The sequence below is a fragment of the Bos taurus genome, chromosome 19 (assembly GCF_002263795.3).
Source record: "Bos taurus isolate L1 Dominette 01449 registration number 42190680 breed Hereford chromosome 19, ARS-UCD2.0, whole genome shotgun sequence".
Lineage (NCBI taxonomy): Eukaryota > Metazoa > Chordata > Mammalia > Artiodactyla > Bovidae > Bos > Bos taurus.
The window spans coordinates 48,949,758-48,962,482 of record NC_037346.1 but is presented as its reverse complement, the minus strand read 5'-3'; the positions used below and the strand labels follow the sequence as shown (position 1 = coordinate 48,962,482).

At 41.0% G+C, this 12,725-nt stretch overlaps 1 protein-coding gene across 1 annotated transcript; it reads left to right on the top strand.

Moving 5' to 3' along the window:
- The first annotated feature begins 2,281 nt into the window (after positions 1 to 2,281).
- Positions 2,282 to 12,114, top strand: KPNA2 (karyopherin subunit alpha 2). The gene is given in 11 exon segments (NM_001034449.2): positions 2,282 to 2,383; positions 3,987 to 4,084; positions 4,232 to 4,369; positions 6,103 to 6,191; positions 7,315 to 7,583; positions 7,747 to 7,841; positions 7,938 to 8,201; positions 8,387 to 8,620; positions 8,851 to 9,033; positions 10,158 to 10,307; positions 11,774 to 12,114. Coding segments are annotated over 10 exon segments (1,590 nt in total). The 5' UTR covers positions 2,282 to 2,383; positions 3,987 to 4,009; the 3' UTR covers positions 11,867 to 12,114.
- The last annotated feature ends 611 nt before the right edge of the window (positions 12,115 to 12,725 follow it).

The following is a 12,725-nucleotide window of genomic DNA, read 5'->3' as shown; positions in this document are numbered from 1 at the left end:
TGTGACAAAATGGGAATTATGCATAAATCACTTCTACCAGATAAACAAAATTCAGTGAATGTCTCTTGAGGAAACATTTTGTGCGGTGTTTGAGTTGCGGGCTAAACTAGTTGCCTTTTGGATGGAACACAGTTCTTACTTGAAAGAATGACTGACGGACTATGATTATTCAGACTTGGCCACACTTGAGTTTGCTTCTCTGGTTCAGCATCATTCTCAGGCTCACATCATTATAGCACACAGTCCATTGGAAGAGAGGGGATATCTCACAAAAGTCTCAGTAAATATTTTACTGTATTCTGTTACATCTTCATCAGCAAACCAACTCCTGTGTCTGGGGGATGGAATGGGATTGGTTTAGGCCACACTAGGCCCTCTCCTGAATCTCCATCCCAACTACAATAGGAAGATTTGAGGGGGTGGGGTCTGTGCTTTCCCAGGGCAAGGTATCTGTCAAAGGCAACTTCCGCTGTTGACATTTTACTTCTCTTTCAGGTTGTTTTCAAGTGCAAGTACAGAATAGTGGTCAGAGAGCATGGATCCTGGAAGGACAGGGCCTGGGTTTGAGTCCTGTCTCTGCCATTTACTCCTGTGTGAATGTGGACAAGTTACTTAACCACCCACTCTTCTCTTCTGTGAAATGGAACAGATAATAATGCTACCTCACAGAGTTGTGGAGATTAAATGTATTCATAAAGATAAAAAACTTAGAACACTTCTGGGCACATAGTACCCAATATTTATTTGTAAGCAAAAGAAGACCCACTATAGCTAGCTTAAACAACAAAGGAAGTGTACTGGATGATGTATTTGCAAAGTCATATAATTGCAGCCTTTTGAGGTAAGGCAGGGTATTGATCAAAGTTTTCATGCTTTCTCTCCAATTGTCTTACTGGATTTCTAGGATTCGCATCTCTCAGTTGAGAACAGAGCCTGCTTTCCTACCTCTCATCATTAAACAAAAGGCATAGGCTTCCCAACTGAATGAATTTAGGTCACATGACTGCCCCTGAGCCATTCACAGTAGCCCAGAGAATGCCCTGTAGAGACTGGTTTAGAGGTGAAATCCTACCACCTTGTGCATTTAGGCGGGTAAGATTATGCTGATTGGTTATGTGGGAGTAGAATGAACCTCCATGACTGCCATTACTGCTACACAATGAGTGAGGCTGGCAAAAATGCCTGCAGGAGGGACAAAGTTCATTGTTTGAATTCATAGTAAAAAAGAAAAAGCCAATACAGCTTTTCTTAAAAATACCCTTCTCAGAATACAGAAAAGCTGCTGATAACTATCACTGATGCTTTTTTTAAATTACAAGAAAATGCAAACATTTTATTTGAAATATATAAAATATAGCATACATCATAACTATAACAATGGATGAGTTGAACACAGACTATAAATAAATAACCGCATATAAGCTCAATTGTCTTGAATTTGATGATTATGGTGTGGTAATAGAATGTCCTTATTCTTAAAACACAAGCTGAAATATTTAGGGGTAAACGGACATGATTTCTCAAACTTACTCTCAAATGGCTCAAAAAGTAATATGTAAAAGCCATGTATATATAAATAGAGGTACACGCGCGCTTGTGTATACATATACATATATGTGTATACACATCAAAATAGTAAATTAACATTTAATAAATATGGATAAAGATTTGCAGTTCTTTTGTATTTGAAATGATTAAAAATAAGACTGGAGAAGCAGGCATTAATCTTTTGTTAACATAGTTCTGCCTTCTATGCAGTCTTTTATGACACAAGTTAATAACAGGAACAACTAAAAAATGCAGCACATATCTGCCTTACCCCTCCCCTCCATGATGGCCAGAGACCCCGGCCAAGTTCTGAGTCCTATCGGGAAAAATGCATAGCAATATATTTCTTTATTAAGATTTTTAAAGAGAATTATTTTGGGAATCATTTGTGGTACTTAGTTAAGGCAAACATTCAGGAAAACGACCAGCCACCACACAGCGGTAAACGCATGCAAAGAGCTAACCCTCCGACCAAGATGGACAGGGAACCGGCCCTGCGCACTGCATGCCGGGATCTGGAGTTTTTCTTCTCCGCACTGCAAGGCTCTCGGGGATCGCGCGGCCGCTCCCTTATCTCGCGATGCTATCCTATCTTCTTCTGGGCCCTCTGACCCCCTCCCCAGCTAACGTGTTTTTCAAATCCACCAATGGGCGTATAGCGTAAGCTCGAACCAGCCAATCGGAATGCGGAGCCACCGGGAAATTTAAATCGCGCCGGCCGGCTGCACGAGCCACACCGTCCTCGGGCTGACCGTGGTGGACGTTTAGAGGCAGCAGATCCCGCAGCTTGTGCGCCGCGCACCGCCTCCGGTGGACGCTTGAGCCTGCTGTGTAGGTACGAACTGAGGTCGCAGTGCAGCTGGAGCGGCAAAGGCTGGTCCGTAGGCCGCTCTCGGATTGCTGGAGGCGGGAGACGAGTCTCGGGGTAGACGCCCGGCCAGGCTTTGGCCTCTCTGGTCGATGAGGCCTCGGGGGCGTAGTTCGTTGACGAAACGGGTGTTTCACTGTGGATGCGAGTGCATGGGCTTCAGTGCCCGTGGCCTTGCGAACCGCTGCAGTCGCTTTTGAGTAAGAATTAAGAGTCAGGCCCGAGGACGAAAGCCTCGGTAGGGGGCCCGGCGCCTCTGGCTCCTCCTCCGCGGGTTCCCGCTGCTGCTTCCCTGAAATGGGGGTGGGGAAGGGGGTAGGGGAGGGGACTGGAGATGGAGGTGGCAGTTGGAAGTGCAATCTCTTAATTTGTAAGCCTTGGGTTGGCTGTGTCACAATTTCGTAAAAGAACAGAATGGAATTAAAGATAGCCACTTTGAAGGAGGACTTTTGTGATATTTTGGGAGATTGCTCTTAAGTAGGTGAGTTTGAGTGGAACGCAGCTGATACAGCCTCATTTAATGCATTCACTCAGAATTTCTGGAAATGAAAATGTGCGAGATGCTGAACTGCGTCGCAGGTGTTCAGGGTGGGCAGGAAATTTTATGAAAGTTTATACAAATGTTAACTACGAATCAGATTTTTAAAAATTTTCAAACGTGCAGAATGTATCTGTTTTGGCCATTTAAAGCCTCGGAGCCTCGGAGAAGGCAATGGCACCCCACTCCAGTACTCCTGCCTGGAAAATCCCATGGACCGAGGAGCCTGGTGGGCTGCAGTCCATGGGGTCGCTAAGAGTCGGACATGACTGGGCGACTTCACTTTCACTTTTATGCATTGGAAAAGGAAATGGCAACCCACTCCAGTGTTCTTGCTTGGAGAATCCTAGGGACGGGGGAGCCTGGTGGGCTGCTGTCTGTGGGGTCGCACAGAGTAGGACACCACTGAAGCGACTTAGCAGCAGCAGTAGCAGAGCCTCCAGAAGATCTGAATTTGTGGCCCGTACGACATAGATTTTAACTGTAACCTTATTTCCCCTACGTTGTCTTCAGTTAACTATTCATGGATCCTATATAGAGTCTAGAGCCACGCTGTGCAGTGTGGTTGTCACCAAACGCATGTGGCTGGTCTAAACTGAGTTAATGCCGTAAGCGTAAAGTACCTGCAAGATCTCAAAGAATTAGTATGAAAAAAGAATGCAAAATAGTTCAGTAATTTTTTGATGTGTTGAAATGAGAAAATAGATATTGAAGTAAATAAAATATATTATTGAAGTTAATTTCATTTGTTCCTTTTTGCTTTTAACAATCGTGGCTACTAGGAAGCTTAAATTTATACAGCTTGCATTATATTTCTGGTGGACAGTACTGCTCCTGGAAGCCTCAGCCCTTCAGAGGGGAGGGGCCAAATATAGTTTGGCCAAAACTCCTTTTCCATAGTGCTGAAAAAGGAAGTTCCTCCTCTAGTATGGAAATACGAATTGAACGTGTATTTGGTAATTCCCTTAATGCTTATGTTATTGCCAAACAAAGTAATAAAAAGGAAATTTTTTTCTCTCCCTCATCTTGCAGCTTTCTCCCTTTGTCTCATAATCATGTCCACCAATGAGAATGCTAATTCACCAGCTCCCCGCCTTAACAGATTCAAAAACAAGGGGAAAGACAGTACAGTGAGTACCTTCTGTTGTTTTCCTAGTATTTTAAATGGGAAGGTATTTGGGAAGGGCGTCAAAACTTTGAGTGAATTTGAAAAATTGTCCTCACTTGGCAACTAACACTGATGTAATAGGTGAGATGATATGTTATCTTTTCTCAAGGAAATGAGGCGTCGCCGAATAGAAGTTAATGTGGAGCTAAGGAAAGCTAAGAAGGATGACCAGATGCTGAAAAGGAGAAATGTCAGCTCTTTTCCTGATGATGCTACTTCTCCACTGCAGGAAAACCGCAACAACCAGGTGAGGATATTTTAGCTTATGAATTATGGTAAACCCAGAAAATCAAAATGAGGCCTTTCTGAGATATTTAAATAACATGTCTTAGCTTTGTGGGTTTTAAGTGTCAAATGTGAAGATGTGTTTTTGTGTGCTCCTGGTCGGTAATTCTGACGGGTTATCTTTTCCCCGCCATCCTCTATAATCTGTGGAGGCTGATTCCAAGGTTGTCTTTAGCTCTGATCTACCCTTCAAGTTTCCCTGCTTTTCCAGTTGCCAGCTTTTACTTTGAGTTGGCCATTCAAGTGTTCAGTGAAAGTTAGTATGTCCAGAACCAACTTTTTTTTTCCGTCTTTTTCTTTCTCTTTCTCTCCCTTTCCCTTCCTCCCTCTCTTTTTTGGTACTTGTCACCAGCTTTTTTCAGGTCTTTTTCCTCAGCTGTCTCTTGATTTTCTTTCTGTGCCACATACTGTTTACCTAAAAGTTTTCTTAAAATACTGCTTAAAACATCTTAGAAACTTTATGATTTTAAATCCTTTTTTAAAGGTTTTTTTGAAATTAGACCCATCTTAGAGTTCTACTCATGGAGACTTCATGATTTTATCAGAGTGAATGATTGAGTGAAAGTCACTCAGTCCTGTTCAGCTCTTTGCAACCACATGGACTATACAGTCCATGGAAGCCAGAATACTCAAGTGGGTAGTCATGCTCTTCTCTGGGAATCTTCCCAAGCCAGGGATTGAACCCAGGTCTCCCATATTGCAGGTGGATTCTTTACCAGCTGAGCCACCAGGGAAACCCCATCCTGGATTTTTAAATTTATCTTTCATCTTTTAAAAATATTGGGCAATTTCCTGCTTTTTTCCCCCACATTATGCTTTCCTTCAGTTCTCCTCATTTTATCAGTGTTCTTTCCCCCCTACCCACACTGAATTCCACCTGTGTTCTGTTTTTCAAGTTTTATAGTCAAATCCCATCTTCTCTTTATAACACTTCTAGGTCATCCTAACAGGAAAAATGCTCCCTTCCCAGAATTCCTGTAGCACCCCATTCTGCACCACAAATGGAGAGTAAATTCTGTATAGTGCTATATACAGTGTTTTATATATATAATCATTTGTTCTATGGTTGTTCAGATTTTACATTTTCCTTGTTGTAAGGTTTTAGGGAGAATGTGATACTGTCTTTTTGAGTTAACTGTAGCTTGGTTCTCAGACAAATACTACAGTTACCTCCAATCTGTAGTCACTACCTGTAATGTTTTTTTTGTTTGTTTGTTTGTTTTGTTTTTTTACTTCATGTGAAGAGCCAACTCACTGGAAATGTAGTCACTACCTGTAATGTTTATGTGTGCTACACCACTGGCGAAATGCATGGATAACAGCCTTAGCTCTGCAGATTCCCCGAACATGGCCTCTGACTCGATCCCTTTTCCCCTAAAAGCATATCTGAATACAAGTGATTGAGACTAATGTAGGAATAACCTTCACAGTGCTCTAGTCCATTTTTTTAACCTATTCACAGCTACTTTTTTTAGTGACTAGATGCTGGGATACTTCATCACTTAAGACATCATTTAGTCATGACACCAAATTTGAGGATTGTTTTATATATTAAATAATATTTAACAGGTGAATTTAAATGTGGGACAAACTTTTAGTAACTGATTATAAACATAGAAATGTCTTCATGTTTGGATTGCATTGTATTTAATCTTAAAAATGATAATTTGAAAATTAATTTCCCTGTTCTTGTAGGGCACTGTAAATTGGTCTGTTGATGATATTGTCAAAGGCATAAATAGCAACAATTTGGAAAGCCAGCTCCAAGCTACTCAAGCTGCTAGGTAAGTCTTGTCTTCTGTAGCATGAGTAAACTAAGAAATCAGCCTTTTTACATTTTGCGATGGCAGGTGGTGCATAGAGTAAAGGTTAAGCCAGGCCTAGGCGAATTTTCCGGAGAAGGCAATGACACCCCACTCCAGTACTCCTGCCTGGAAAATCCCATGGATGGAGGAGCCTTGTAGGCTGCAGTCCATGGGGTCGAGAAGAGTCGGACAGGACGGAGCAACTTCACTTTCACTTTTCACTTTCATGCATTGGAGAAGGAAATAGCAACCCACTCCAGTGTTCTTGCCTGGAGAATCCCAGGGATGGGGGAGCCTGGTGGGCTGCCGTCTATGGGGTCGCACAGAGTCAGACACGACTGAAGCAACTTAGCAGCATCAGGCCAGTTTTCATTATAATCTTTGCTAATCTAAAATTTTCTGTAGTTGCCTAAAATTACATCTACCTCCAGTGATAATTTTTTGACATACTTAAGAAATGTTTTTTTGTCACTGGCATTTCAAGTCAGTGTCAGGAAAGTGGGATTAGCACACTCATTTAGAATGGTTCATCCATTTAGGAAATAAATATATTCTATTTATTAGACTCTTCCCACCCGCCATACATAACTATCTGTGACATCCATATTATAAGGGTTGATGATCTCTGCAGCCTCACAGCGGGGAGAAGCAGGTCCCATTGGCAGAAGATCAGGGAAACGTGTGTCCCCACTGCTGGCCAGAGTAATTCGGGCTAATGGACTGTGATGCTGTCGTACTGGCCAAGTGTTTAAGAAGTGGCAAGATCTAAAATAGATTTCTGCAGAGAGAAGGGTTCTGCGTCATTGGTAATATTTCAGTTTTGGAAAAAGTAGTTTAAGACACTACCTGTGGTAGCACCATGCAAACAGTCTGCTCAGTTTCTCTTAAATTCCAGGATATCTCAGCATTTAGTCTTCACTGTAAAAGGTTACTTAAAGTTCTAAACTCTTGGATTAAGATGCATTTTAAATTGTGTTTTTTATATGAACTTGTTTGGTCTCGAGTTGGCATTTTAAATTGTTGTGTGTTTTTTTTTTTCCCCCGTATGAACTTGTTTGGTTAATCACCTTCAACTTTTGTTTCTCTTTTTGCTTACCCATAGGAAACTGCTTTCTAGGGAAAAGCAGCCCCCTATTGACAACATAATCCGGGCTGGTTTGATTCCAAAATTTGTGTCCTTCTTGGGAAGAACTGATTGTAGTCCCATTCAGTTCGAATCTGCTTGGGCCCTCACTAACATTGCTTCTGGGACATCAGAACAGACCAAGGCTGTGGTAGACGGAGGCGCTATCCCAGCATTCATTTCTCTGTTGGCATCTCCCCATGCTCACATCAGTGAACAAGCTGTATGGGCTCTAGGAAACATTGCAGGTACTTGGATTTGAAATTGACTGAATGTCTCCAGTCATACTGAGGTTGGCAGAAGTGTCTTAGTGTATTTGTTGCATCAAGACACTGGTGTACTCAGTAACTGAAATTAATGGCGCTAGACAGGTAGTCATGGTTAACTTAGCTGCTGTCTTTTTTTTTTAAGGTGATGGTTCAGTTTTCCGAGACTTGGTTATCAAGTATGGTGCAGTTGATCCGCTACTGGCACTTCTGGCTGTCCCTGATATGTCATCTCTAGCAGTAAGTTACTTACCATAAGTCAACGTTTCTCACTGATTCTCATTTTTCTACCCCCCTTAGAAAACAGCACTTCATTGCGTTTTTCTTTCCCCCCAGTGTGGTTACTTACGTAATCTTACCTGGACGCTATCAAATCTTTGTCGAAACAAGAATCCTGCACCCCCCTTAGAGGCTATTGAGCAGATTCTTCCTACTTTAGTTCGTCTCCTGCATCACGATGATCCAGAAGTATTAGCTGATACCTGCTGGGCTATTTCCTACCTTACTGATGGTCCAAATGAACGGATTGAAATGGTTGTGAAAACTGGTGTTGTACCCCAACTTGTGAAGCTTTTAGGAGCTACTGAATTGCCAATTGTGGTAAGTTGATTTTCAAATGAGAATATAAAGTATAAGGAGCATAATCAGTTGGTATCAATATTGACATTGTATATTTTAGGCCATAATGAGCCTCTTACCTGTCAAAACTTTTAGGGTGTAGAGATTTTGAGTACTGCTGGAATAGATAAAAGATAACTGCCAGCGTCAACTTTTTTTCCTTTCAGACTCCTGCGCTCAGAGCCATAGGAAATATTGTCACTGGGACAGATGAACAAACACAGGTTGTAATAGATGCAGGAGCACTTGCCGTGTTTCCCAGTCTGCTGACAAACTCCAAAACTAATATTCAGAAGGAAGCTACGTGGACAATGTCAAACATCACAGCTGGCCGCCAGGACCAGATACAACAAGTTGTGAATCATGGATTAGTCCCATTCCTTGTTGGCCTTCTCTCAAAGGTACTATAGCCTTAGGACTTAATGGGCAGGCACTTGGTAGAGTTGTACTTCTTAAGATTCTTAATGTACTAATGCTAGGTTCTATTTAGCAGTCCTTTGCTAGATAATAGTGACCTTTTTACTTTAGCTTGGATAGAACCAATTGGAAGTCTTAATCACTTTCTTCTAAAACAGTAGTTTTGGAATCTTATGGCCATTCTGAAATAAACCTGTTTCTTTATGTTAATTAGGCAGACTTTAAGACACAAAAGGAAGCCGCATGGGCTGTGAACAACTATACAAGTGGCGGAACTGTTGAGCAGATCGTGTACCTTGTTCATTGCGGCATAATAGAGCCGTTGATGAACCTCCTCACTGCAAAGGATACCAAAATTGTTCTGGTTATTCTGGATGCCGTTTCAAATATCTTTCGGGTAAGGCTTAACAAGACGGCATTTGTTTGAATTTGGACTCGATAATTGGTGTACCATTTAGATGATGGAGTGAGGGGCAGCTGAGTTTACTCAGTTAACCACAGAATCAGAAAACCTGTTTATGTGGGCCACACTCTTGATAAAAGATGTGGCAAAGGATTATGAGAGAGAGAAAGGAGATGACAGATGCATGATGTGACCTGAATTGAGGCCAGGTACGTAGATGAACGCTGTTCATACACATTTATTTTGTCAAGCATTAGTTCCCCTAATTTCATACTAAACTTTGGTGAAATTAAATTTGAATGACCTGGTTAATTATATTTTTCTTTTGGTTCCATTCCCAATTGATCAAAGTGTGATAGCACATGGCACTTGATCGTAATGTTTAATGGGTTTAATGGTCGCTTGGTCCCACCGAACAACTTTAAACCTCTGAGTATGGAAATTTTTACATATTCAAAGTTGAGTTTGTAGTAATGATCCCTAATGTATATATCACCTAGCTTAAATAATTTGTCAACATTTGGCCTCTCTTTCTCCTCACCCTTTTATTTTGAAGCAAGTCAGTTATTTCATTTTTAAATATTTAGTCTCTCCTGAAAGTTGAGGACTTTAAAAACATAGCTAGCCATGATAATCATTTGTGTATATACCTAATAGATTCTTGATATCAACAAATAGTCCAGTTAGGGGAATTTCTTTTTACATATCTTAGGTTATTACCCTTGAACAGTGGTTCTCTTGCTTGATTTCCATACACCTTGGGATTGTCTGGGGTGCTTTTATACCAGTAATTTTCTATTCCCATCACAGACCAGTGGGCCTGGATATAGTGTTGTTTTTTAAGTTACCCAAGTGATTTTGATACACAGGAAAGGTTGAGAACTACAGTAACATCTTCATGGCTGAAAGCTACAAAAGTAGCTGCGAAGAGCGAGTACAGATCTGATTCCTTTGAATTGTTAAAAATGTGCAGTTGCATTTTATCTCATAGGGTTGTGAAGGAACTGCTAAGTGTGTGTTTCTGTCTGATATATATTGATAGTCAAACATAGACATTGTTTTCTTCATTAAAAGAGTTCATTTAAAGTTTAGTCTTCTAAACGTGGACTTTTTTTCAGGCTGCTGAGAAACTAGGTGAGACTGAGAAACTTGGTATAATGATTGAGGAATGTGGAGGTTTGGACAAAATCGAAGCTCTGCAAAACCATGAAAACGAGTCTGTGTACAAAGCGTCATTAAACTTGATTGAGAAGTATTTCTCTGTAGAGGTGAGTAAACTGGTGGTATTGATAGCTGGGAAGGTTAAGCCCCTAAGATATTTTTTCCTCATACTTTCTTAATGAGTCTTGATAAACATAGTAAAATATCAGCATAAGTATGCTATTGCATATAACATACATGTTTGTTCCTCTAATGTTTTGCTTGATAATAATACCATCTTTTAACTTGAAATATTAAAAAGTCACCAGTTTACTTTGGAATGAATAACCTCACGAATCTTAGAATGAGAGTCAGTTTGTGTAGGAGTTGGAGAAGTGGGCCAACCCCACAGCCATCCTCTGGCCTAATAGGCTGTTTTCTTCTTGACTACTGAAGAGTGACAGGTTAAGGAAATCTCTTTTTCTGTTATTGTAGTAGCATTTTAAAAAGTAACTTATTTTTGTCTGTGATGGGTCTTTGTTGCTATGCAAGGGCTTTCTCTAGTTATAGCGAGAGGAAGCTACCCTCTAGTTGCGGTGTGCAGGCTTCTCATCACGGTGGCCTCCTGTTGCGGAGCACAGGCTCCAGGCCGTAAGGGCTTCAGTAGTTGTGGCTCATGGGCTTCGTTGCCGCACAGCACGTGGGGTCTTCTCCGACCAGGGATTGAACCCATGTCCCTTGCGTTAGCAGGCAGATTCTTAACCACTGGACCACCATAATTATGGGAAGTCCCATAATTTTTTATTGAAGTATAGTTGATTTATAGTGTGTTTAATTACTACTATACAGTGAAGTGATTCAGTTACACATACATATATTCTTTTCCATTATGGTTTATCATAGGATATTGAATATAATTCTCTGTTATACAGTAGGACCTTGTTGTTAATCCATTCTGTATATAAAAATTTACATTTGCTAACCTCGACCTGCTACGCCATCTCTTCCCCCAATCTCCTCCCACTTGGCAACCACCTGTCTGTTTTCTATGTCCATGACTATGTTTCTGTTTGGTAGATAGGTTCAATTGTGTTATATTTTAGATTCCACATATAAGTGATATGTCGCTCTGATGACTTACTTCACTTAGTATGATAACCTCTAGTTGCATCCCTGTTACAGTAGCATTTCTTAACCTCAGGCAAACTTCAGTAGCCCTCCCTCCACTATTTGAGTTATTAAAATATGGTTCAAGATTAAAAGTGAAATATGCAAATGAAGACCTTAAGAGTGAATACTTACAGGTGTTGTGCTAAGTGAAATGAGTCAGACAGAGTAAGACACATACCATAAGATTTCTCTTGTATGTGGGATGTTTGAGGCGGGGGAAAAACAACACGTCAGCTCATAGAACAGATGGGTGGTTGCCAGAGGTTGAGGGTGGGAGAAATGAGTAAACTTTTTTTGTTTTTGTTTTCAGCTTAAATAAATTGAGATAAAAGAGTAAAGTGTAAATATAGATTGTTAGGCAGCTACCTCTTAGAAATGTGCCAAATTTATGGGATTATATTGTTTTGTTTTTAAATATTTGCAGGAAGAGGAAGATCAAAACGTTGTGCCAGAAACTACCTCTGAAGGCTACACATTCCGAGTGCAGGACGGCTCCGCTGGGACCTTCAGCTTTTAGATGCGTACCCGAGGTTAACGCTGTTCGTTGTGCACTATGTTTGGTATAAGTTTGTCTCACTGTTTCTCTACTAAGAACTCTTTTTAAATGTGGTTTGTTATTGTAGCACTTTTTACAACAAAACTATACTTGAACAGTTCCAAACTGTACATACTGTATGAAGCTTCTCCTCTCAATGGGTTTCTTGTTTCTATGTGGAATTTCATATCTTGCAGTGTCCTGTAAATAAAGATTAAATTCCACCCTTTTCTTTACGTCACCATGCCAATGTGTTACTTTCTAATGTAGACCTCTCACAGGTTGCGAACGAAAGGGAGTTGAACTGAACCCATGTGACTGCACTGGGGTGTATCTGGTGGCAGGCAGCGCTTGATGTAAGGTCTGTCATGTCATCAAGGATACAGAATTGATAGCTTCCTGTCTGCTTCTGAATTCTGGCTTTGCTCTAGGCTGCTTCCCTGTTTGGTTGGTGAGAAATGGCCCTTGGAATGTCACGGGACATTTTTCACTGGACAGGTTTTTCACCAAAGAACAAATAAAATTTCCCAGAACCCCTCAGCCAGTGTCTTTTTAAGTCATACTGGCCACTGGGATAAAAATCTTAAATTTAATCTTAAATTTCTCCTGGAGTCACAAGTGGAATTCATTCCTCCCAACGTTCAAGGCTGAAAGTGAGTTCAAGGCTGCACCTGGGAAAATTTGACTGGTAAGGGGTGGGGTCCACGTATTGAGTCTGGTCCTTGTAATTCCCAGGTGCCGTCTGGGTTGTGAAAGCCACCACGTTAGCAGAAAAGGAAGGGGTCGGGTAGAGTCTTAACTACAGTATCCCAGAAGTCTTAGGAAAGCAAAAGGCATCTCT